The sequence below is a fragment of the Solanum stenotomum genome, chromosome 3 (genome assembly GCF_019186545.1).
Source record: "Solanum stenotomum isolate F172 chromosome 3, ASM1918654v1, whole genome shotgun sequence".
Taxonomy (NCBI): domain Eukaryota; kingdom Viridiplantae; phylum Streptophyta; class Magnoliopsida; order Solanales; family Solanaceae; genus Solanum; species Solanum stenotomum.
The window spans coordinates 7759975-7783756 of NC_064284.1; the positions used below are offsets into that span (position 1 = coordinate 7759975).

General features: G+C 32.7%; 4 protein-coding genes across 5 annotated transcripts; 3 read left to right on the forward strand and 1 right to left on the reverse strand.

Annotated features, from left to right (window-relative positions):
* The first annotated feature begins 204 nt into the window (after nucleotides 1-204).
* LOC125860136 (protein BREAKING OF ASYMMETRY IN THE STOMATAL LINEAGE) lies at nucleotides 205-1627 on the forward strand. Its single transcript, XM_049540039.1, has 5 exons — nucleotides 205-335; nucleotides 413-747; nucleotides 858-977; nucleotides 1140-1303; nucleotides 1414-1627. The coding sequence occupies exons 1-5, from the start codon at nucleotides 248-250 to the stop codon at nucleotides 1556-1558; spliced, it is 852 nt and encodes a 283-aa protein (XP_049395996.1). The 5' UTR covers nucleotides 205-247; the 3' UTR covers nucleotides 1559-1627.
* Nucleotides 1628-1770: 143 nt separating this feature from the next.
* Nucleotides 1771-6868, reverse strand: LOC125860642 (protein MICROTUBULE BINDING PROTEIN 2C). Its single transcript, XM_049540640.1, has 5 exons — nucleotides 6565-6868; nucleotides 6312-6395; nucleotides 2883-3224; nucleotides 2269-2487; nucleotides 1771-2089 (listed from the first exon to the last, which is right to left on the reverse strand). The coding sequence occupies exons 1-5, from the start codon at nucleotides 6772-6774 to the stop codon at nucleotides 1934-1936; spliced, it is 1011 nt and encodes a 336-aa protein (XP_049396597.1). The 5' UTR covers nucleotides 6775-6868; the 3' UTR covers nucleotides 1771-1933.
* Nucleotides 6869-9907: 3039 nt separating this feature from the next.
* On the forward strand, nucleotides 9908-11184 carry LOC125859837 (uncharacterized). Its single transcript, XM_049539668.1, has 3 exons — nucleotides 9908-10464; nucleotides 10581-10888; nucleotides 10980-11184. Exons 1-3 carry the CDS (start codon nucleotides 10123-10125, stop codon nucleotides 11089-11091), a joined length of 762 nt encoding a protein of 253 aa, XP_049395625.1. The 5' UTR covers nucleotides 9908-10122; the 3' UTR covers nucleotides 11092-11184.
* A 1521-nt stretch (nucleotides 11185-12705) lies between these two features.
* LOC125860541 (uncharacterized) lies at nucleotides 12706-17639 on the forward strand. Of its 2 annotated transcripts, none has more exons than XM_049540525.1 (6): nucleotides 12706-13166; nucleotides 13872-13972; nucleotides 14483-14580; nucleotides 15459-15664; nucleotides 16731-16778; nucleotides 17295-17639. In XM_049540525.1, exons 1-5 carry the CDS (start codon nucleotides 12764-12766, stop codon nucleotides 16772-16774), a joined length of 852 nt encoding a protein of 283 aa, XP_049396482.1. In that variant the 5' UTR covers nucleotides 12706-12763; the 3' UTR covers nucleotides 16775-16778; nucleotides 17295-17639. The 2 variants fall into 2 exon arrangements, with proteins under 2 accessions (XP_049396482.1, XP_049396481.1); XM_049540524.1 differs by having other exon boundaries at nucleotides 17302-17639.
* The last annotated feature ends 6143 nt before the right edge of the window (nucleotides 17640-23782 follow it).

The following is a 23782-nucleotide window of genomic DNA, read 5'->3' on the forward strand; positions in this document are numbered from 1 at the left end:
TGCCATATATATCTCCACATTTTACTCTCAATAAGTAGCATGTTATAAGAAATTATAACCGTCATTATTATGGGATACTAGTAGTTGTATATACAACTGTAATTCTCATGCTTCCATCTCTTCCTCCTTTAATTCTTCTTTTCAAATTCAAAAAATCACATAACTCCCTCTCCTTAACATTCTCCCTTTTTGCTTTCTTCAAGGAAAAAAATAAATCAAACTTCCCTTATTTGTTAATTGAATAAGAATGAGCAGTCCATACACAGTAACCAAGCTTGTTAGATGGCGAATTAGAGATTGGGTATCTTGTTTCTATGCTTGCAGGTTCCCTTTAGGTAATTTTATTTCTTATGCTCTGCACTAATTTTTTTCTTCTGTTAGTACTATAATTGATCTATTAGTACATTTGTAGAGGAAGAATCGAATAAGTTTTGCGTAATGACGCCTCAGAAACCGAGTAGGAAAATGGTTTTCGATCCGATTGGTGATAATAGCAGGAAGAATAGAAAGAAGAAGTTGAATAAGAAAATGGAACAGAGGAAAAAGGAAATAGTGAAAGTTTCAGCAGAGAAGGGTGATAAGGAAGGAGAAAATGACTCGACCTGGCCTCGATTCTCAGAAGAGGATTATATAGTGTTTTGCTTTGAAGACGATGGAGGAATACATATAGTGGAAGATAGAAAATCGGAGGTATTTCACCAGAAAATTGATCATGCTAACGTTAATTCAAAATCTGTTTGTAGGAAGGTAATGAATCTTCTTCAATTCACCTTTTTTTCGCGTAATTTCCTGTTTGTAAAAATATTAATACTCTCAATGTGATCAAAATATTTTCTTGTTGGATTGTTGAAAAACAGCTTAAATATGTAGAGAATGCACCAGAGTTCCTTCCTCAGAGTAAAAGCGACACGATCAGTGTAGATGGAGAAAATAGCTTTGAATCAGCTGAAGAACAGATCCCCGTTATAGACGATAAGGTAAGTCCAATCTGAATGCACATTTTGGAGCATACATTAGGTGTTTAGTTGTGACAATTTGAGGGACTGTCTTATGTATTTGGCGCTTTTTGATCAACAATATTCTCACTTATCCTCTACTCCACCTTTTAGAATTCAGAAAATGTTACATGTGATTGGCAGGACGGGGGAAAAGGAATCGATGATATGGAAGATGAATGGCCACCGGCTGTTGTTAAGGAGATCAGTCACATAGGTGAGGTTAGTGATGGCAAAACAACTCCATCTGCGGAATCAAGTGATTCTAATTACTCCACTGGTAGCACGGGTTCCTTTGCCTTCCCTGTGTAAGTATAGCCATTTCTTCAAAATTATGATACTCTCTTGTTTAACAAGTATCAATGTACTTTTGATTGATTTTAGCAGAATAAGTAACTGTATTTCGCTAAAATTGCAGGTTGGGCTGGGAATTGATGGGCAGTCCAGCTCAAATGCCAAAACCTGAAGAAGACGATGAAGACGACGACAAAGAAGAAGAAGGCTCGCGTTTTGGGAAGCATAAGGCTTGGTGCAGTGTGCGTCATCACTGTTGCAAATTTTGACACCTTGTTCTCCCCCTTTTCCCCATAGGACATGTTCTTACTGGATTCATCAAACTCTTTAAGAATATTTATATAGATCGTTCTTTCATTGATCAACATTTTTTACCTTGTTTAGTATGTTTTACGTATTTCCAGCAACAACAAAATTGAGTAATGAGAAAGAGAATTGAAATGTCAAATGCATACACCAATATAGAAATGGGAACGTCAACTATAACAAGAAAAAAGTGGCATTCAATAACACTGTTCAGAATACAGCACATTACTAACTAATTATACTTGAGAAATTTACTGTCACCATTAATTATTTGAACAACATCATTTGCATAGTAATAATACAAACTATAGCAGACAATTTCCCAATTAGAATCCATGTTATGTTCTTATAACAAGTGACTGCAGATATAATCTTGCTTTGGCAGCTTCGGAAAAAGATGCTTCATCTTGATTTTCTTTAGCAGCAGCAATTGCTGCAATATAAGCTTCTCTTGCCAACTCTACTTCCTCCATTCCTATTTCATTTGGCTGATCCTGTACAAAACAAATCTGAGAATTACAATGCAACATAAGAAGCTGAAAAGACAAATATATCAAGTCCTTAATAGCATTGACCTACCCAGAAATTGGGCAAGATATGTACATAATAATTAGATATATAACAATGTTAGTATAACATCCAAGAAACCAGGTGAAGGTAATTGTTAGCTTACGTTTTCAATGTTCTTGCTGCATAAGTAAGGGATAACATCATAATCTTCAGCTAAAGTCCTAGAACCATTCTTTGTCAATTGTTGAACAAACTGCATGAACCATGCGATTTCTTGCCGCACCACATCTAAATCTTCCTGTAGTTTCTCCACTTTCTTGCTGGAAGTCATAGCTTCCCATTCTAACTTCTCCACAGCTGCTTGCTTGTCAGCTAGCTTAACCTAAGAAGAGCAAAAAAGAAGACAACGAGTGGGGGTTCACCCATCAAATTATGGAGATAATGGACAACATCACGGAAAATCTGAGCACAATCTAGTAGGAGTCAGTCTAAAGGTGCAGTAATGTGAAAGTGAACACGTCAGGAAAGTTAACCATAAAGCATTGCTTGAAACTTCTAGTTGGCATCTGCTTCGATACTAAACAGAAAATTACGGATATTTAATCTCCATTTTCTTAGTCTGTCTAACACAGGACCAAAGTTGAGCTAATTGGCTAAAGAGTAACAGAGAGACATTTAACTGAAGCCACACAATGGCTTTCTAGAAAAACCTGCATCTTCCGCTTTTCTATTTTGTGGTTGGGGTTGGAGAGGGTGCAGGATGACATTAAATATTACCTTTGCATCTGATAGTTGCGCTTGAGTCGATTTGAGTAAAGAGTCCTTTTCTGCATATTCCTTCTTCATTTCATCTAGTTTAGCATAAATAGAAGCCATTTCATTCTTTGAGATCTCTACTTCCTTCAAAAGTTCATCTTTCTCCGATAATTTCTTTTGCAAATCCTCCACTTGCCCCCTCAAAGCCATCAATTCTTCTCTATCTTTTTCTGACAAATATGATCTTGAGGACGTCATTGAAATGTTATCAGAGCATCCATCTTGGTCACCACCAACATTTTTATTTTGGTCCCTATGCTTTTTTGTTGATTGAGCTGCATTTCTTCCTTTTGCTTCAGAAGTCTGCAGCAGTTGTCAACGTTAGCATATGTAATGGATCAAAACAAGCCAATGCTAGTTTGCATGCAATCAAGAGATAAGCAAGGAAACTTGCTTTGCATAACAACCTTACAAAGAAGAATATGCAAGCAATGAGAAGTTAATTCACATACACAACAAATCCAACTGCAATGCCTATAGGAGTATCATATTTGATCAATTTCAGCTGAAACAAAGCTGACTTCTTATTTATTGTAGCAAGTTGATGGGGATGGCTTGACCTACTAACCTGAGAGAAGAAATGGAGCTGGAGAAGGGAACTGGTACATTAAAGGCAATTATAGAGTAAGATATTAAACCCTTTTGATGCAAACCCTAATTAAGTTCGTTTAGAGGAAACTGCAAATTTAATTTGAGCTGGCGTGTATGGATCTGAAGGATGTCTGGCATTATTGTTCCACACAAATAGTAATTATCCACAAAATCGATGCAATTGAAATTCCAAGAAGGTTTATATTTTTATTTTTCCATGCACTGGTAACACTCACATTGCCATTGCAGTGGTAAGTTGGTAACTAGCATTTTGAACCTTGCTTTCCAGCCTCTAATTTCCCATCTTTTAACCGTAGCCTAATTTCATATCCCAAAAATGGATGACCACCAACAATATAATCATCCATTGTAGTAGTCAGGACAAGCTAAAAATCCGGCATAAATAAACAAGCAAGACTAAAAGCATCTCCAAGACAACCACTTGAAAGATTAAACACCAATGATGAGTGAGTACAGGCAATTTACCTGCACGACAAACTGACTTCTAGGCATTATTAGTATTCAAAAAGAACCTCACACACTGTATCTGTAAAACAAGCACCCCACATAAATGTATTATAATTTACTTTCTTAGTCTTACGAAGATACTAGTTGCTAGAGCACCCAAGGGTGTGGCTTATGGGTCAATGAAGTGGGTTGAGAACTATGAGGTCTCATTTTCAAATGTCAAAAACAAAAATTCTACGTTATTTCTTCCTATCTGTCGTAGCCTTGGTGGATAGAGTTACCTAGTACTCTCTCCGTTCCTTTTTATATGTCATCGCTTTCTATAAATAGTTGGTTCATAATACTTGTCATTTCATAAAATCAATGTATAAATTACCATATTGTTCCTTTTTTACTCTTGTGAGTTATTAGCCTTGAAAATATACATTTGACCAACTTAGAAAAGCTAAGTAAATGATTCATGTTCATTGGTTAAATTAATTAATCAAAATAAATTAATACATATTCATTGATTGAAAACTTGAGTTCCAAAAAAATTAAATAAGGGTAAAAGGGTAAAGTTACATAATTTCTTAATGCATTTGCAAAGTAAAAAAATGACATATAAAAAGGAACGGAGGGAGTATTTGTTACTGGTGGAGGTGATAAGTTGGCCCAGACACTATGGTTGTATGAAAAAAATTAGTTGCTAGACAGAAGCAGTGTTTTACTTGCTACAGTTGCATAAATATATAAAAGAAAAGTGAGAAATGCAATTTTCANNAAATTAATTCATATTCATTGATTGAAAACTTGAGTTCCAAAAAACTTAAATAAGGGTAGAAGGGTAAAGTTACATAATTTCTTAATGCATGTGCAAAGTAAAAAAGTGACATATAAAAAGGAACGGAGGGAGTATTTGTTACTGGTGGAGGTGATAAGTTGGCCCAGACACTATGGTTGTATGAAAAAAATTAGTTGCTAGACAGAAGCAGTGTTTTACTTGCTACAGTTGCATAAATATATAAAAGAAAAGTGAGAAATGCAATTTTCAGAAGGATTGCAAGGAATTGCATAAGTAACAATCTGATTCTGGTTACTTTATTGAACTTTCTATGATTTGCTTGACTGAGATGTCTTCTGTCTCCCAACAGATTTCTCCATCGAGATATGACGAAGTAGATTTCAGATGAACACAAATCGTTTAGTCAAAATACTAATCTTATGACTTCTAAGAACTGTATCAGATATATGTTTCCTGACTAGATTGTTTGCAATTGACCGTGAGGTACTTAGGAAGAGATTCTTTTGCACTGATTGCAAAGTGGCAATACTGTATCATATCCAACACCTCTAGTACTTCATCTCTATCTTTTTTTCAGTTTGAGGGACTTCCCAACAAAAAAAAACTTTCTCATCAAGTGGGAAAATCCAAGCACGGGATTAGCCTTCAGTATCAGGACAAAGCCAACATTGGGATAACAATACCCTATGCCTGGCAAGTCTAGAAGTTCTGGTACCTCACTTGCTCACACAGAGACATACAAAAAGACAAAAAATGGGACCAAATGAAAGTTATTCAACTGTCAAGGAGTCCATAACAATGAGAAAGCAGGAAACCAAAATACAAAAGGTTCCATGTATTCGAGAATAAATCTGGGTCTATATTGCTGTCAACCTGGAAAATAGTTTGGTGAAAGTACTCTTAACAATATTTGAATAGCCATTCAATCACTAGTTTAATGAGACCTAAGTGAAAACTGGGTCTGAGACTTAAACCAAACTGACATTCTGGTTTAGACATCATTTGATCTAAATCAAACTGCATCCTACTTTTAACTTTGAAGCTACTGAAAAGATGTCATTAAAGTAAAGATACTTCACAAAATGCGTTCAGTAAAGAATTTGAAGCATTCTGTGAAAAGTGGATGAAGTGCTTAGTATCTACTATTTCCTTTTCTGGTATGACGCTATGAGCAACCTGAAAATTGATTTATACATAACAATAACCATAAATTTTTAAGTTAACATCTCTTTGCAATTTCAGTCCAAAGGTAAGTCAAAATTCAGTCCACCCGGACTTACTTGAACCTCCAAATGCTATAAAAGGCTGCAATTTCTATATCCTATGCAAAATGCTGCCAGGAAGGTAAAGCATTAAATAAACATAATGTTATAGGAAAAGTTTCCAGGGAACTGGGGTTTTATTAATCGTTGCTTCTATCTATATACAAACCATTAAAAAAACGAAATTTACCCACGAAAAACTGCAAGCAAGTTGAAATTAAATCATCATTTCTAGATTTCAGACTAAAAATATGCCCAATAGGGGAAAGTGGGAGAGGGAATTACCTTCTTGTAAAGAGACTCCCTTGAAGGCGTTTTAGTGTAGGTCATTGATCCCCTTCTAGTAAATGAAGACTTCGCCTTTCGATCCTGTAAAAATCACATGAATAAAATTCAAAATTCACACCCAGTTCAAGATCAAAGAACAACTCGGGTCAAGCAAAACTTTACTCATTCGGTAATTTTAGAAATTCAACATAATACACCAGATAACCGAACTGAAAAAAGCAGACCCAGAAAGAAAGAAAAAAAGGATTACAATGAGAGATTGAACAAGGGGGACGATCTGGACGAGGTCATTAAAGAGGGTACGGTCAACAGTTCCGGCAGCCGAATTAGAGAGAGAAGAATCAGTTCGCCGGAGAGTAGGAGAGCGGTCCTCGCCGGAAAGCCAAGACCTGGAGTCAGCTCCGGCACCGAAACCGCCATTGTTGTCCTGCAAATCTAGTAACTGCTGAGGCTCATACATTGTCGGATTTGTCGATTTCTGAGAATATTGAAATTTGAAATGCTTTTGGTTCTTCTTAGACTTTATTTATAAAAGGTAAATATACATTCGCTATTTTTTGGCTTTTAAAAAATAACTTCATTTCAATATGCTTTAAGGGACGTTACAACTAAAAAGAAGGTTTAATTTACTAAAATACCCATCAATTTCTAGCTAATTACGGTTTAATCTTTCTATCCATTTGCCGGCCTGGGCCTTGAGAAAAAAATTGAAGAATCAGTATATTTTTTTAAATAGATATTGCAAAACATGTTGACATGTTGTTATTAATGAATTAAAAATTGAGAATCCGGAAATTAATAAGTAAATCCTTACGAAAAAACCACAAATTCAATTGTGAAAGTGAAAGATTTCATTTTAAAGATCACATGCTCAATCAACTCGATCATTCTTGCCAGTATTATTAATAATTTTATGTTAAGTACATGAGTAGGATAACTTTTCGAGGAAATTATTTAGGCTAGGTAACATTTCAGTGATTTATTCTCGACGGCTTGTTAATGTAGTAGGTTCTACCTGTACCTATCTTAGCTGCTACATTACTAGAAATTCCCAACTTTAGCTTTAATAAATATACTTGGAAGTCTATGATTGGGATAAAAAGTTGCTTGGTATAGGATGCAATTGTTGGTATAAGAAATGAAAGTGAGTTTTTTTTTTCTGCTTGATCTGGTATCCACATTAAAGTCCGACTAATTCTGAATTCACGTTGAGAAATCTCATATTGAGGGTAAAGCGCTCCCTAACAAAGGTAATTTTGTACTCAAGAGAACTCGAACTCGAAATCTTTGGTTAAAAATGAAGTTTTCACCACAAACTCTAATTGGTGAAAGTGAATTAAACTTGCATGGGTAATAAAAAATGTATAATATATATATATAACAATATCGAGTTAGACATCTGAAAAATAAAATATTACTTAAATGTAATTATATCACTAGTGCAAAATATCTTTTATTATTAACTTAAATCTAAAACAATCGCTCACTTCTTCCTAATTTATATCATTTTGAGACATCTCAAATATTTAATATACAATTTCAGTAATCATCTAATATGACATTATTCCTTCCTAGGGTGAAATACTTTTTCTTAGTAAAATTTGAACCGCCAAATTCTTCTATCTTTTCACTTCTTCACCTAGTTTATTGAGATTAATTAAAACATTGAAATATTGTGTACAATCTAATGCATTTTATATCATCAGTTTCTTACTTTTCAATCGAAGTTTCTTAAACATGAAATGGTCCTTAAAGATAAATAAAATTTGTGCTAAGCAAAATTTAACAATGCTTCGATAAGACAGAAAATAATAACAAAACATGAAATTATTGAGCAGGTCTATATGTCTCAACGCCCGACCTTTTTTGTATTTGCTCAATTCAAATGTCGAAATCAAGATACTCTATGTAAAGTTATAACAATTATTTTACTAATAAAATGAGCTAATTATCTTGTCCCTAGTATGCCGAACCAAATTAAGGACCCCTACAAACTATAATATCATATATTTTAGAGAGTCAATTATGAAATGTCAATTCTATGATTAAAAAGGTTGCACTACTTCTAACTAACAAAAACTGCTATCGTCGGCTAATTAATTTAAGCATTCCCCACGCAAAGAATTGTCCAAAAGTGTCAGTGAAGGATTAATTTCTTATTGACACAAAAACTAAGAAAACTTAAAACGTAACCATTAATTTGATTTTAATAACAAATTGCATTAATTGTACTACCAAATAAGAGAGTATGTATTTCCCTATAAATCCACCCTTCTTTTTTCCTAATATATGAAATTGATATTAACAAACTGAATTTTTGGTACATGTATATGGCTTGTTTGCAGGTTACGATCAGTTGTTGATTTAAAAAGGTATTTTTCTTCATTTATTCAAATGTTCATTTTCCTTGTGTAAGTATTTATTTGTTGTTGTCATGAATATTTATTGTATTAGGAGATGTAGTTGTGTGAATAATCAACGATTGTTGAACTATCATTTCTGGGCAACTCCAGAAGCATATATATATATATATAAACAACACACCAGGGGTGTGACCTAGTGGTAGTGGATTGAGAACTATGATCGAGGTCTTACCTTCAAATCCTAGCAGAGACAAAAGAACGTTAGGTGATTTAACTTCTTTCCATTTTTCCTACTCTTAGTTGAGGTGTGAGTAAGCTGGTACGGACACCATTTATATATCTGCAACTGCTACATGAGTATTTTGATCATTGTGAGGTTTTCAATCTAAAATGTGTCTTTAATAAAATGGCATAAAATAAGAAACAGTTGAGACCTTGTAATATAAGGATTAATTAAGGTCATCTACTCTGCCTTAGTAGTTGGTTCTCCACTTTCACTGGTTTGGTTTGTTGATTGGTATCATATTTTTCTACTTGTCCATGCTTTTCTTTTTGTAATCTTTATTACTTCCATTCTTGACTTCTTGGTGGTAGGAAATGTTTGAATTTATTTATGTGCAAATTATTTTTTTCCCATGAAGATGTATGTCACTTTCTGGTGATGTAGATATAGCATAAGCCCTCTTGGTATGTCACCTATGATCTATGCAATAACATGGAATTTGTTTGTTAACTAGTATTCACCATTTCAAACAAAATCAAGACGAAGAAAAGAGGTCTTCTTTATTTTTCTTGATATTCTTAGCTGATTTTGACTCATTAGTCTTCTCCTTTCAATCAACTCCTTGCTTCTTGTTGGCTGCTAATCTCTTAACTGAACTTCATATGACTATATTAACCACACTTTTTCTTATTTACTTTAAATATTTGCAATTTTCTCGAAGCTAATACTCAAATCGAACATTCATCTATCATCATGTAGACATATATATGCTGAAGTCAGATTTTAGCTTCTTTCCTTTTTAGTTTTTGGTCTATAAGATGGATTCTCAGATGAGTGTAAGACTCTGATCTTCCTGTAGACATATATACTGATGTTCCGTGACCCTGATTTTCTATTCCCAGTAAACGTTGCTTGTCATTATCATGTCCATCTCAGGAAAAGAAATGTCAAATGAAGCAACAAAATTTGAACCTTTATGCCTAAAGTTATCTTGAAATATCACAAAAGAGTTGGTGAATTTCGCGTTATAATGAGCTCTTTTCTGTAATTTTGGTGCCTTATGATGAGCTCAGTCTTCCCTCAACTTATTCAATATGATTCAACCTTTTCTTTATGTATGGTACTGTAGTTCTTTCATGTAATTAAATGCTGTTATGTTGGAACATGACAGTTCTTTTATTCACTGCAGAGAAAGAAAGATGCAATGTAAAATCTGAATTCTATGGAGTGCAAACTACCTGAGTTAGTTGTTTTTCTTCAAGACAGCAACCATCAAGTTTTCAAGGACATATGTATGGAAGGAGAACAATGTTCTTTGGAAAATTGTGAGTTGAACCACCATAATATTTATTACATGCTCAAGTATGAACTGGACAATAGCGCAGAATTAGAGAACAGAGTTTCTGAATCGTACGAGGGCATTGTTAAGCAGTTTGACGACTCTAAAAATCTGTTGATGGAAGGTAAATCGGATACTGAGATTGCTGATGCCATTTCCTATAGCCACGATGTTCCAAAACAGCCGAGTTTGGACAGAGAATTCGTTGATCAAAAAGAGAATCAGGTATTCTCTCTATACTTTACAGTTCCTGAATCCTGACTTGTTCTGTTTCAGTTTTTTTTTTTCTTTTTGGGTTTGAAAGTGTCTCTACCCCCATATGTTGTTACCTCTTTTTATAGGATCAAGAGCTGAAACTAGTTTCGATGATGTCTAAGTTTGTCTCCAAAGAAGTATCTTGTAACAAAAGTAGTATATCAGATTCAATCTCTAGAGAAGCATCAGCACAAAATACAAAGGCTGAAAACAACACCAGCACTGAAAATGGAACGCCAAGAAATTTAGCGTCATTGTTTGCAGATCAGAACACTGAAAAGTTTCCAGATCGTGAAGACATGAATCTTGTTGTCATAGCAACGAAGCAATGTCATGATAACATCTCTATACGCTCGAGTAGCACCAACAGCACAAAATCTTTTGCCTTTCCTATGTAAGTAGTTTCTGCATGCTAAACTATTTCTAACACTTGACCTCAATATCTCATATGTTTACATACCGAAGTTTAACTCTTTATCAAACAGACTAACCTCAGAGTGGCCCGGCAGCCCTGTCAAGATGGTGGCAGCCGATAAGAGAGAGTTTAAAAGGCGAAGTTGTCACTGGAAAACGTGCTTTGGTTGCTGCAAATTTTGATTTATTTAGTTTTCGGAGTTGTCCATCATCTTCACTCTTCTTGGTATATACACCATACACTATACATGTTGAAATATTATTGTGGACATTTAGCAATCAATTGTTATTTCATACAGAAAAGATGTTTAAAGCTCAAAGTAGCAGATCTCAAACTTTTTGAATGCTTAATAATCATAGTTATTGTGCAGATTAACCTCCATTGTTAATAAATCACAACACTGAAGATTCAGAATAGAATTAACTCAAAGTTTGTCCGGATTGTTCTTCTCTTATTAGAATATAAACTCATAATAGGTGCTTTTAACCCGTCACATTTGCAGGATTTTTCATATGGTGTGTCTCACCATTTAAATAAGTGAGCGTAAGAAAAATGAGGCTGAGAACTTTGAGCATGAATTTGTGTTATTTACTGTTTTCACTTGCTTTAAAGCTTTGCTCCCAATTTGGTTTCATTTGTTTCTCAAAATCTTTAATTAACAAAGAGAGAGTTTGGGAAAGAAGAAAGAAAACTTTGATTGTTTGGAATATGAGACCCAAATCAATCCACTTGATCATGAAATTAAATAGAGAAATTTTCATAATAATAGGAGTAGTAGAATTTTGAAACCTATTTTTCATGCATTATGCATAGCGATATTTTTTATATCTATCCAACGTAACAAGACTTTCCCCAATTACTGATGTGTGATATAGTTAGGGGCGGCAAATGGGTGGATTGGATCGGATTTTGATAGATTGAATATTGATTGAGTTAAAATGAATTGGATCACAATTCACCCATATAAAATATGGATTTGGTCAAATATGGTTTGGGTAAATGATTGTAACCCACTTTAATCTTCTAAAGCCAAAAAATATTAAGTCAAATCTAAATTGTTAATACCTCAACCCCTACCACCCAACCCCTGTACCCCCACCAACACCTCCCCCACCCCATTTTTTCTTTTTTTGCCAACCCTACCCCCACCCATCCTATACCCCAACCCCCAATTTTTATTTTTATTTTCAAAAACAAATAGTGCAATTAGGGATTTTTATGATAAGTGAGTGATATATAGGTATACATGTGTTCTCATGTTTATCCATTTTGTCCATATTTGTATGAGCTTAAATAAGTTGAAGTTCATATTTAACTTTTTAAGAAAATACGTGTGATCCATTTAATTTAATATGAAAAAATGGATCAATTTCACTTATATGGACTGAAATTGTCACCCTTAGATATAGTGTATATATATCCTCAGCGGGGTTTTATTTATGATATAGACATCATGAAAAAATAGATAATTACGATAAAACCATTTAAAAAATTGAAAACACATCAAATATGGGAGAAAATTAGGTTAATTAGGCTCGTCCGTACATTATCATAGTCCACTACTTATCATAATTTTTAGACTTCTCTTCCACCATAAGAATATGCGAAATTGAAATTTTACTTCGTAAATAAACATTTATATTTCAAAGTCAACTATCATTCGTATCTGCAGCTCGTTACACGCTTCCACCGTCAATAGCGTAGACTTCACTCCAGTCTATCATTCCGTATTATTTGGGTACCCTGAATCTAATAAATATAGCAAAATTAGAATAAGTAAATTCTATTTCATTCATTCACTATTTTTTCTCATACTTCCAAATAATCCTCTTTTAAGATTCGAAGTGGTTGTTAATGGATTTGTGGCTGAAGGCACGGAGCTTCGCGGAGGAAGCTGCGAAGCGATCACAGGAGTTCACTGTTGAAGCTGCTAAGCGTACACAGGAGCTCAGTATTGGCTCCGCTAAGTTATCCGACGTCGTTTCAGAGGCTTCCAAGCGTTCAAAGGAGATTGCCGCCGAAGCTTCTAAGCGTTCTAAGGAGATCGTTGCCGAAGCTTCTAAACGCGCCGATCAGATCAAGTTTCAAATTCCCTCTGCCGCTGCACTCTCTAGCCTTGTGGATTCCTCAACTTCCCCTCAAACTGCTTCGGCTATTCCTACGCCGGCTGATCTCGAAAAGTTTGGAGTCACTGACGACTTGAGAGAGTTCGTTAAGGGCATCACTAGGGAAACATTCCAGAATTTTCAACTTCAAGGTACTTGTTCTGCTCGCTTTCTCTCTCTCTCTGTCGCGTGCTCATTCTAATGCATGCATTGCTACCAGCATCTCTGAAAATGAGTAGAAAAATGTAGTACATTGTCATATTAGCAGATTGTTATCATTTAATTTGTAAGTTTATTCATTTTGCTGTGCTTAATCTGCAAATTCCTGTAGTACGTTTTCGTGTTTGCAGATTGTTATTGTTTAATTTGGAAGTTTATTCATTATTGTGCTTAAACTCCAAATTGGAAGAAATCAGATCTAGCCGTCTCCGATCTCTCAATCACCAACTATTTTCATATGATCACGGTGGAAGGGGTGGGGGGAGTACTTTAATTCTGGACACATTTTTTGAAGCTCAGGAAGCTTTTCATGAGCGGCTATTCTGTAAGCAATCAGAACAAAATGAAGATGTAATTAGTTACTGAATTTTCTTGTTAAAAACTTATCACATACATACTGATTTACCAAGGTTAAGTCATAAGTTAAGGTGAGAATTCGTATGAGTTTACTATGCTTTAGTAATAAAAACATATGTGAAGACATACGTCATGCTTCATTGGTTGGAACAAATACCGAGTGTGGATAATTTTTAACCAATTTTCATTTCCCTGTTCAATTATGTGCACCTTCTTTCGATTTCTTGTGTCATCCATTGTGAGAAGATACTGGCTTAACTGTAACGTTTATTGGTATGCAGATGAGTCAGAGATGTCTGATATTCCTACAGTCTCAAACATTCGGCAGGATCTTACAGAATTTCAGGAAAAACATGCAAAACTTGTTCTTTCATCTGTCAAGGTATGACTCTCATTGTCATTACTTGGTCAAAGTTGGTATAGAAAAGATCTCTAGTTTCTTATATTACTTACGTGGTGCTTAATCGAGCTTAAATAATAAGGCATCTTGACTGCCACTTCTCTTATGGTCTATTGAGTTTCAAACACTTAACTAGTGTTGGTCATATTTTTGTTGCTCCTAGTGCTAAATCTGACTTGTTACGTCAATGTAGATCATAGTTGTGTTGAGGGCTGCACCCTTTTCAAAGATAAAAGTTACTTCTCAAAAATTGTGATGAAGGCTACTATGTTTCACTGGACCTGCTCGGTGGAAGTGTTTACATACTGGTTCAAATAAGTTCTAGCTCTCTTTCTGTTTTTCCCGTTACAACCTTTTTGATTTGAGGGATAAGTGACAGGGGTCAAGCTGTTGAGAATTATTCTGTTCTGATAAAGATGAATTTGGCAGTTAGTAGAACTAAGTCAACTAACAGCATTTACATGTTTGTTTCCTTTTTTTCTTTATGTGCAGGAAATCTCAAAGTTGAGGTATGAGATATGCCCACGCATAATGAGAGAGAGAAAGTTTTGGAGAATCTACTTCATTCTAGTTAACAGTCATTTGGCACCGTAAGTACCTTTCTGGAAAAATAATCTCTTCTTCCTTACATCAAGCTGAATGTGTTGCTTATTTTGTATTGTTGGAATATATTGCAATAACATGCGCCGATAATTAAATATCTATTTTGTGCGTTGTTCTGTAATTTTGGGTAAAGACTTTTTGTATAAGAAAGCTGCTGTAATATCATTTGGTCAGGATTATAAGATGAGTTTTTGACAAGTATTTAAGAGAATATAGCTATTGTTAAACCTTCAATCATCGAAATGGAGATATGAACTGGGCTGGTCATTTAAAGATTACAGCTTTCTGTCATTCTCATTCCTATGAAACTGTCAAATTGTGTGTGCTGAGCTAATACTATTTCCTCTCAGTTTCATAAAATTTGGTCAAATATGTGCATGTGCAGATTTTTCCTGTTAGTTCAGTGATGAAGTAGGAAAATTTATAAGAAGATAGCAGTATTATTGTGGACGCACAGTGAATAAAACTCTGTGAATGATAATTTTAATGGAAGCTTCGTATTTCCTTGACAAATCTGAAGAAGCATTTTCATTAAAGAGCCCAACTTCTTTACACCATCAGAAGTCATATACTCCCTATGTTAAAATTTGTTTGGCCTATTTTGGCTTAGCACGGAGTTCAAGAAAACATAGAAGACTTTTGAATTTTGTAGTCTTAAATTAAAGATATGCCAAATGTACCAAAAACCCACTAATCTTGTCGTCTTAAACATGCCATGTGGAAAGTTGAAATTAAAGAGTTTGCTACATTTTTTTTGGAACGGACTAAAAAGTAGGCCAGCCTAGGCACAAATAGTTGAACATGCATTTCTTTGATTTCGCTCCGGTAGTTAGCTTCATTATTTAATCAACTACATTTGGTGTAGGTATGAAAAGAAATACATGGACGAAGAGAAAATAATATCTGCTGAAAAGGCAAATGTCGAGGAGGCAAAGGATATTTCATCAGCAGGAACAACTTCTAAACCAATGATCGGGGCAACAACCCAGACAAACAAGAAGGCAGCCTCATCAACTGCTGACCAGGATTTGGATGTTTTTCTTCTCGGAGAGGAAAGCGATGAAGAGCCAGGTACTCTGTTTACCATCTCATGTTTTTGCCACCTGGTGTAAGGAGTGATAGTATTTAATTTATTTGTGGAAATCAGGAAAGATACTGTTCAATGTTCATCATCCTTCTTTGCTCTCTGTCCTCTCCCACCAAAGAAAGCAAAAAGAAATGAATAAGACACAATTATTCTGAACCTGCCATCTTTCATTTCTTTGTACTCTTCCTTAACTGTACTGTATATCGTTGACTTACTAAAAAATGTATTTACAGTTTGGGTCATCATAATATTGTCAGTCTATTTCAGTTATTTTAATCGGCAGGCTGTCCATTTGCCCAATTCTGTCAAGATCACCATAATCAGTAGCCAAATGGTACAAAGCTAGAGGACAACTATTTTACGTGCTTAAATCCAGATTATCATCTTTCCTTGCTGTCATCTAGTTTATGGTATTTGCGTAGCATTTGAGGACAAATTGTACTATAGGCAAAGATGTATGTACACATAAGAGATGTGAAACACAAATAAGATGACCAAATCAAAACATCATTTACCAATCAAATTATAAGTGATGGTTTCTTGCATCCACAAATTGTCAGTGTATATTCTCTTTCAGTCATTTGGCTTTTGTTCTCCAAGCAGCATTGATCTAACGGTTAGAAAGTAGCCAACAGGTCTGCATATTACAAGTGATCACCTGAGAAGTCTTTATTTATTTCTCAGAAGCTAAAGATTTATGATCTGATTACCACCAACAAGAAGTCTCGATTTTTGGTCTTGAAGAATAATGAAGTAATCAAAGCGTAATTTGTCCTCATATTGCAAGTCTATCCTTCTTCCAAGTTATCAGTTGTTTAAACTGGTTAACTCATCAGATTTTCTGTATTTCTTGTTTCTTTTTGGTTTTATTTTCTGCCTTTTCTTTTCCTTCCCAAAGCATTTATCTTGGTTTTTCTTCAAGATAGAAAATACAGGATCATTTCTAGATATAGCCTTTGTGCTGCTGTTATTGGATTTCATTTGTATTATTCTCAAATTCAAGGAGAATAATCAAGCTGCTATGCACTGACTATCTGTTTTGTTGTTCAGATGATGGGGAGAATGCTTTTGACGATGATTTTGACAAGATATAGATAGGTGAGCACGGTTTTGTTCTTCGATATGAATTTGTATTTTACCAGTTGAATTTTTGTATTCCTCCACTCTCATGAGATGCTGAGATCATAACTAAGTTAGAAATTTGCATTCTGGTATAGTTATGTCAACCATGTAATGATGTATATGTATTTTTTCATGAGAGGACACTTACTATATGTAACATATTTGAACATCCCACATACAATGTACAAGGTGGATGTTTTGTTCATCTCGTTTCACAAGCTTTTCGTTCTTGGGAGGGGGACAGTTGGGTGACATGCTCTCCAGTACTCTAGTATTGGAACTTGAATGTGTATATCATATCAAATGGAATTATATGTTAAATGCCCATGTTATTAGGTTACAGTAATATAGAGATCTCACTTGGAGAACTTTCAAGAGTATTTTGACCAAGTATGATCTGAAAAGTTCAGCTCGAGTCAAGGTGTTATGGTACTTGGAGTTCTTTCTAGAAGCTCGTTCAGAGTGGTAGATTCTGATGACTTTTTGTGAAAGCCTGCAGGACAAGGTGAAACATCGGCTACTTGCTGCTTTGAGAAGTTGAAGTTGAAATACGTCAAGTAGTTCACACATGCATGCATGATATAATCCAGCTCATATGAAGTAGGCATATACTCGCATACTTGCTACCTTCCTCTGCATGCATCTTGTCCATTCCTTCAACCTTTTTCTTTCTTTTTCAACTTTTATTTCCTTTGCTGGAGCTGCAGAAGATAAGGTAGGTGACCGAGGAGGTCCGTTGGTACGTAATGCTGTTCGTTTTGGAGGTGTAAATTTAGAATTCTTTTAGTGACCTTATTATTCACTTTTTATTGAGTTGTTGGTTACTTTTTAGCTCTACATCAGCTGCTCTACATATAGTTTAAAAGTTCCGGCTGCATGTTGAGTTTCGAATTTTCAAGTTGCTGGTACGTACTCTGAATGTAGTTTTTTGGTCCAGCAGCTGCTTCTTCGACAATCTTTTTGCCTGAAAAGGGCCAAATTATTAGAAGTTAGTTTTGGATGTCAAATGTAAACGAAAATAGAGAGGATGAGTAAAAATTGGAAGAGTGAAATTTAGTGCTAAGATAATGATATCATATTATTACTATCACCTTTCTGATAAAGACAACAAAAAACAGATTAACGGACATATATAATCAATCACATGTAGACATATGAAGGAGTACATATTATTTGAGTGGTGTTTGTGGGTAACGGTAGGTGAAGCTGCAGCATTTAATTTAATAGACATCCAGTGGACCATTGGTACTTGTTGAAATTGCCAAAAATTACATGAGAAGTACTTAGGTTTGTTCCTTTCTCAAACATCAATTTACTTTCAGTACTATATACAGTGTATGATTGCCCTTCTTAGGAATAGAAGTTCAAAAAAATATTATGATAGCTGATTGTTTGTCTGGGAATATCTTATACCATGTCAACAGAAAGTCTAAATTTTCATGCGTTACAATAAATCATGTTACACTTTTTCCAGAAATGTTTATGCAAAAGAAAATTATATAAATGTAATTTCATTGCATAGTTCTTTTGAACACAGAACTATTAATTCTTACCAAATAACTTCTATCTACCAAAAGTACTTAAGTACTTGTTTTGAACATTTTATGTGTAAAGGATTCTCAATGAAAAAGATATATTACATATGTTATTCTTCATTTTAAAAATAGATAAATAAATAATATATATATTAAGAAAAGTGAAACAAAACAAGATCTTTTAAAGAATAATTGCAAATTTTTCAGTAGCATCTTAAACAGAATAATCACACATGGATATGTAGGGCGGCGGACCTAATTTTCTTCGAACCTTGTTTTTTATTTGAACAGCAAACGTAATGATTTATGTTAGTGTAGAATTTTGAAGCAAAGAAGTTTGATTTTTTTCATTACATATTATTTATAGGATATTATTTGATATGTGTTTCATTATTTATATGAAGCAAAATTGATTGGAGACTAGTCAGAGCTCATTTTGTCTCAACTATGAGACATATATTGTTGTTTGTTTGGTATTATTAGCTGAGTTGTCTTTGTTATGGCATTATATGATGTGCTAGGAAGCAACTTTTCTTCCTTCCTTGTATTAATGATTTATGAGTAAATAATTAATTATTTGATATATTATTGATTCTGTTTTGTCTTTAAATAATAATACTCTTATTATATACCAGGCAGGCTTCTTTAATCTTTACAACATATACTGGTTCAACATCTATGAGATTCCAAAATTCTATACACGTGTCATAATTACAATGATTAAACAGATTAATGGGTGCTAATTATTTTGGTTCCAGTTAATTGCTGTTCGTATATGGTAAATTTTGTCCATAACGTAAATATACTCTTTATCTTCCAATTAAGGAATAATTGTTGCATTACCTTTTTAGAACTATTACACGTTCTACCTTGTGTCATCCAGCATTGGTTCCTTTCTCAATCATCAATTTCCCTTTCAAATATATATCCAAAAAAGGATTAGTAAAAGATATTATTTGACTGCAACACCTTGATTATAAATAAACTTGGATCTACCTAGGTTAAGTCTTAAGTGTAACATCTTTTAACACGTCAACCACTTTTGTGTTATACTTCTTACCTTATTTATCAAAATATAAAAATATCAAATCTTTCTTGCAAGAAGGATATAATGAAAAAGAAATCTTTATATGGAGTATCAATTTTTTTTCTATTCAAATCGTAAATGGCTTTATTCATTTCCTTTCTGGCCAATTATATGACAACTTTTCATTAAGGTGTTGTCTGATCTGGACAATTTTGAAGAAAAAACACATTTGAATTTTCTTTCAAAGTAAAGAGTAATAAGTGCAAAGAAAAAATGTTCTTATAATCGTGTCTGATTTTGACTTGACACAAAAATTAAAAAATATTATGATCGATATGTAGAATGTGTCAAACAGCCCTTTAATTTAATCTTGTAGTTTAAAAAGAAAAGGGAAAATATATTTTTTTAATAGACAAACATGAAAAATATGACCAAAAAAATTAGAACCATGAAAATATTATGTTAGAATAGTATTTTGAAACAAAGAACATTTGTCATTTCATATGCAAGTTGTTCAAAGATCCTAACGTTCAAGATTTTAGTTTGTCTCAACCATGTAATATTTTTTATTATTTTTTGGTATTATTAGCAGATTGAGTTGTCAAATTCGGAATTGTCACTATTTTGTGGCATTATTATATATTATATTATGTGTTTTCTCCCAAGCCACTACTTAATATATTTTCTTTCTTTATATTCTAATAATTTTATTTTTTATGATTGATATAATTTCTTCCTTCTATTGTCCAACCTTATAATATATATCTTGTCGATTATTTGTATATGATTACAGACGTGCATCGATAATGATTAAATGGATATTTGTTTCTGATTTTGGCTTCATTAAGTTGATCTGTACATTCTTTTCATAACCTACGCATTCCGTTTAAGTATTTCTTTTTCTTAAGAAACTGCATGTATGTTGACCAACTTATAAAAATAAAAAAAAACCGAATCATATGAACCCAACATTATTTATACGAAAAAATAAAAATATATATGAAAATTAAATTACTTAAATGTTTATCCTTTAGTCTCAATTTATGTAAAAGTGTTTGTCTCAATTTATATTTCTATTTAAATATGTGATTTACAATAGAAATAAGGTAATTAATTCATCTGTTTCAATTTGCTTGTCTTAATTTCTTTTTTAATTCGTTTAAGAAATATATTTTTTACAATTTAAATATCTGATTTTTTTTTTACTAAATTTACGTGAGTCTAGACATCTCTTATGGGTAGATATAATGATATATGACTATTATGACTAAGGTAGATGAAAATAACTTAAAGTGACAATTTAAAATTGTCAGAAATGATTTACGTGAGTCTAGGCATCTCTTATGGGTAGATATAATGATATATGACTATTATGTCTAAGGTAGATGAAAATAACTTAAAGTGACAATTTAAAGTTGTCAGAACTGATAGGTGTAACTGGTAACAATAAATAGAGCTAGTGTATACCATGCTAGAAATTGGTACATTTATTTTTTTTTTTATGTAAGAAAGGGTTACTCATTACAGTTAGAATTAAGTTACTGAATCTTCACGTGGTGGAATTTACTTTCATTTTATATTCCCCTTTCTAGAATGGAAAATGAGTTTATGACAAAAAAGGAAATCAATAAATTAAACGACAGTTTGGTGCACCTCTTTTGGCTATGTTCAGAGTTCATAAAATATCCTAATCATAAAGATGTATTGTACGCGGTCTTATTCTGTATTATTTTACGAAGTGAACTTGAAGTTAAAAAAATGTCTAGTTACTGAATCAGAAATCTTGATATTATTACTTTTTATCTTGACAAACCATAAAATGACTTTTTATCTTTCACTTTCTTTGTAGTTATGGCTGACCTAATGAGTTTGGTGAAAAGAATAAGAAGATGCTAGCTAGACGAGTATAGTTTACTCCAATTTCTAAGGCCTCGAGGCGAATTTAGAAATTTTAAATTTATGTATTCTGGATTAGAATTTATTTTTGCTTAGTGAATGGCTGGGGTAAGAATATAGTATTAATTTTAGATACTCTATTAAATAAATTTCCAAATATAAATAAATACATGATTTAAATTAAAATTACTACGCTCAACCCTGACCACACCATTGTCTAATAACATTTATATAAAGTTGGCTTTAATAAGCTTGGTTCACAGTTGATAAATGATGTGAAATATAGACAAATCATTGTCTAATTAAATTGATATATTAATGTATCTGTACGACAAGTTGTATTAAGTATTATTTATTGGTATAACGACAATAGATCATATATTGAATAATGGCCCATATATACAGTAAAACCTTTCAAAATATTTTATATATGGAAGAAAACTGTACACCATCCTCAAAGACTTTAATTATTTAATGGTCTTAATAATTCAGTTTAATGATGATAATTGACAATTTTATAGATGAAAATGTAAGTAAGAAAAGTGATGCATATTATAATTTATATATGTAAGTAAGAAAATATACGATAGAGTTGTACAATTATTAGAATATATATTACTACCATGTTTCATTAATGGAGTACCAATGCAGTCGATTTTTATTTGGCAACTCTAACACATCTGATACTTGATTTGAACTATTGATTCACTTTTACTATAAATTAAAATTCAAAATTACTCAATTCCTTTAACATTTTAAGAAAAGATGACAATATATGTGCTCATATATGTATTATAATAATAAACGCATGATATGTGTTTTCTACGTAAAATTATTATTTATTTAACAACTAACTAATAGTCATAGATTGAGTTGAGGACATAACACATAAATTTTGACCCTCCTCATTAGAAAAAAAATTAAGATACATAGATTTTCTTAAAATATATTGAGTAATTTAAGTACTCCGACAAACCTGTATAAACAGTGAAGAAGTATAAAGTACTTTGGTTGGTTGCTGATTAATGTAAAACATAAAGAACGAAAAAAAGGACTAATAGAAGGATAAAATGCTAATTAACTTTGACACTTAAGTGTAACAAAAAAAGATGGAAAAATTACAGAAATCTCACCTTTTAATTTATTTATTACCATTATTCCTTATAAGTTTTACAAATTTCCAAAATCCCTCATTTTTGCGCATCAGATTAGTGTATCTCGCGCATCAAATTAATGTATCAGCGCTTATATTATTGTATTTCGCGCATCAGATTAGTGTATCATGTATAAAATGTACATCAGATTAATGTATCATATATAAAATGTAATGTATTTTACTTAATGATTAATATATCTCGCGCATCAGATTAATGTATCAGCGCTTATATTATTGTATCCGTTTGAGGGATTTCTATAATTATAAACTTTTAAGGGATAAATTGTAATTGTCTTAAAAGTATGTGATTTCTGTAATTTGTCAAAAAAAATAATAGTACTAGTGTAATTTAGCTTTTATGAAATTAACTATAGTGCTAGTTTAAAATTAATTTTTACTTACACAAGTGCTGCCAAATTAATTGGGTCTAATGTCTAGCTTTTTTAGGCTAACCAAAAGGTACCAATTATCGGGTACTCAGTTTGATTATAGGCAGAAAGAGAAAAGTGAAAATGAAATTTACCAAATATATAGAGCAAAATTAAATATTGTACTTATGTAATTCAGCCTATATATAATTAATTATTTAAACCAAAGAATTGAAGAAGCCAACGAATCAAATCAAAGTAAACAACATATTTGACAAAGACAGACAGCTATTCGCGTGATTGGTGCATCAAATCATTTTTCCACACATACTATATAGTTGGTAAATTTATATTCTTGTCGTCATTTTTATTTGTCCATTCTATTATTATAAATAAATGTTAATGTCCATTTTGATATATCTTTATTATTAATTATAGTCATTTTCACAAAATATTAAATTTATTATATATATTTTAAGAATAATATAGTAAACTTATTGTTTTATTTATTATTTCTTAAAAAATATATCTAATGAAACATGAATAAGTAATCAATCGGAGGTTTACAGAATAAAGAATTTTGGTTAAGATATATACAATATGGAATTCTAATATTCTGTCAATCAATCGTACTCTTATAGGAATTAGAGTAGTTGATTAGTGATTATCATTTAATCGTAGACCTCTTTAAGTCTTAGGTGTAGAATATCTTTCGCACTAATATTTTTTTAATTTTTAAAATATTTTTATTCCCAACTATTCACGACTTCACTCATTCCTTTTATATTTATAATATATTCAATATGACATTCCTAAATATTATTTAAAAGTGTGTAATAACAAGAGGACGGAACTAAAAAAAAAAAATCCACTAAAAAAATTCATGCATTCGGTGGCAATACGATTAAAAATTGCCACCTCCCGTTTGATGTTAATATTTATTTAAATTTCTCTTGTTATTTAAACTTTATTAAGTGTCACTATTGCACTAATTAATT

Bases quoted from the DNA above. Each gene is read 5' to 3' on its own strand.
- LOC125860136 (XM_049540039.1), top strand. From the start codon at position 248: ATGAGCAGTCCATACACAGTAACCAAGCTTGTTAGATGGCGAATTAGA. The intron at 748-857 runs GTAATGAATCTT...GTTGAAAAACAG, and splicing joins CAAAATCTGTTTGTAGGAAG to CTTAAATATGTAGAGAATGC. The intron at 978-1,139 runs GTAAGTCCAATC...TGTGATTGGCAG, and splicing joins TCCCCGTTATAGACGATAAG to GACGGGGGAAAAGGAATCGA.
- LOC125860642 (XM_049540640.1), bottom strand. From the start codon at position 6,774: ATGTATGAGCCTCAGCAGTTACTAGATTTGCAGGACAACAATGGCGGT. The intron at 6,396-6,564 runs GTAATCCTTTTT...TGATTTTTACAG, and splicing joins CCCTTGTTCAATCTCTCATT to GATCGAAAGGCGAAGTCTTC. The intron at 3,225-6,311 runs GTAATTCCCTCT...CAACTGCTGCAG, and splicing joins GGGAGTCTCTTTACAAGAAG to ACTTCTGAAGCAAAAGGAAG.
- LOC125859837 (XM_049539668.1), top strand. From the start codon at position 10,123: ATGGAGTGCAAACTACCTGAGTTAGTTGTTTTTCTTCAAGACAGCAAC. The intron at 10,465-10,580 runs GTATTCTCTCTA...CTCTTTTTATAG, and splicing joins TTGATCAAAAAGAGAATCAG to GATCAAGAGCTGAAACTAGT. The intron at 10,889-10,979 runs GTAAGTAGTTTC...TTTATCAAACAG, and splicing joins AAATCTTTTGCCTTTCCTAT to ACTAACCTCAGAGTGGCCCG.
- LOC125860541 (XM_049540525.1), top strand. From the start codon at position 12,764: ATGGATTTGTGGCTGAAGGCACGGAGCTTCGCGGAGGAAGCTGCGAAG. The intron at 14,581-15,458 runs GTAAGTACCTTT...CATTTGGTGTAG, and splicing joins GTTAACAGTCATTTGGCACC to GTATGAAAAGAAATACATGG. The intron at 15,665-16,730 runs GTACTCTGTTTA...TTTGTTGTTCAG, and splicing joins GGAAAGCGATGAAGAGCCAG to ATGATGGGGAGAATGCTTTT.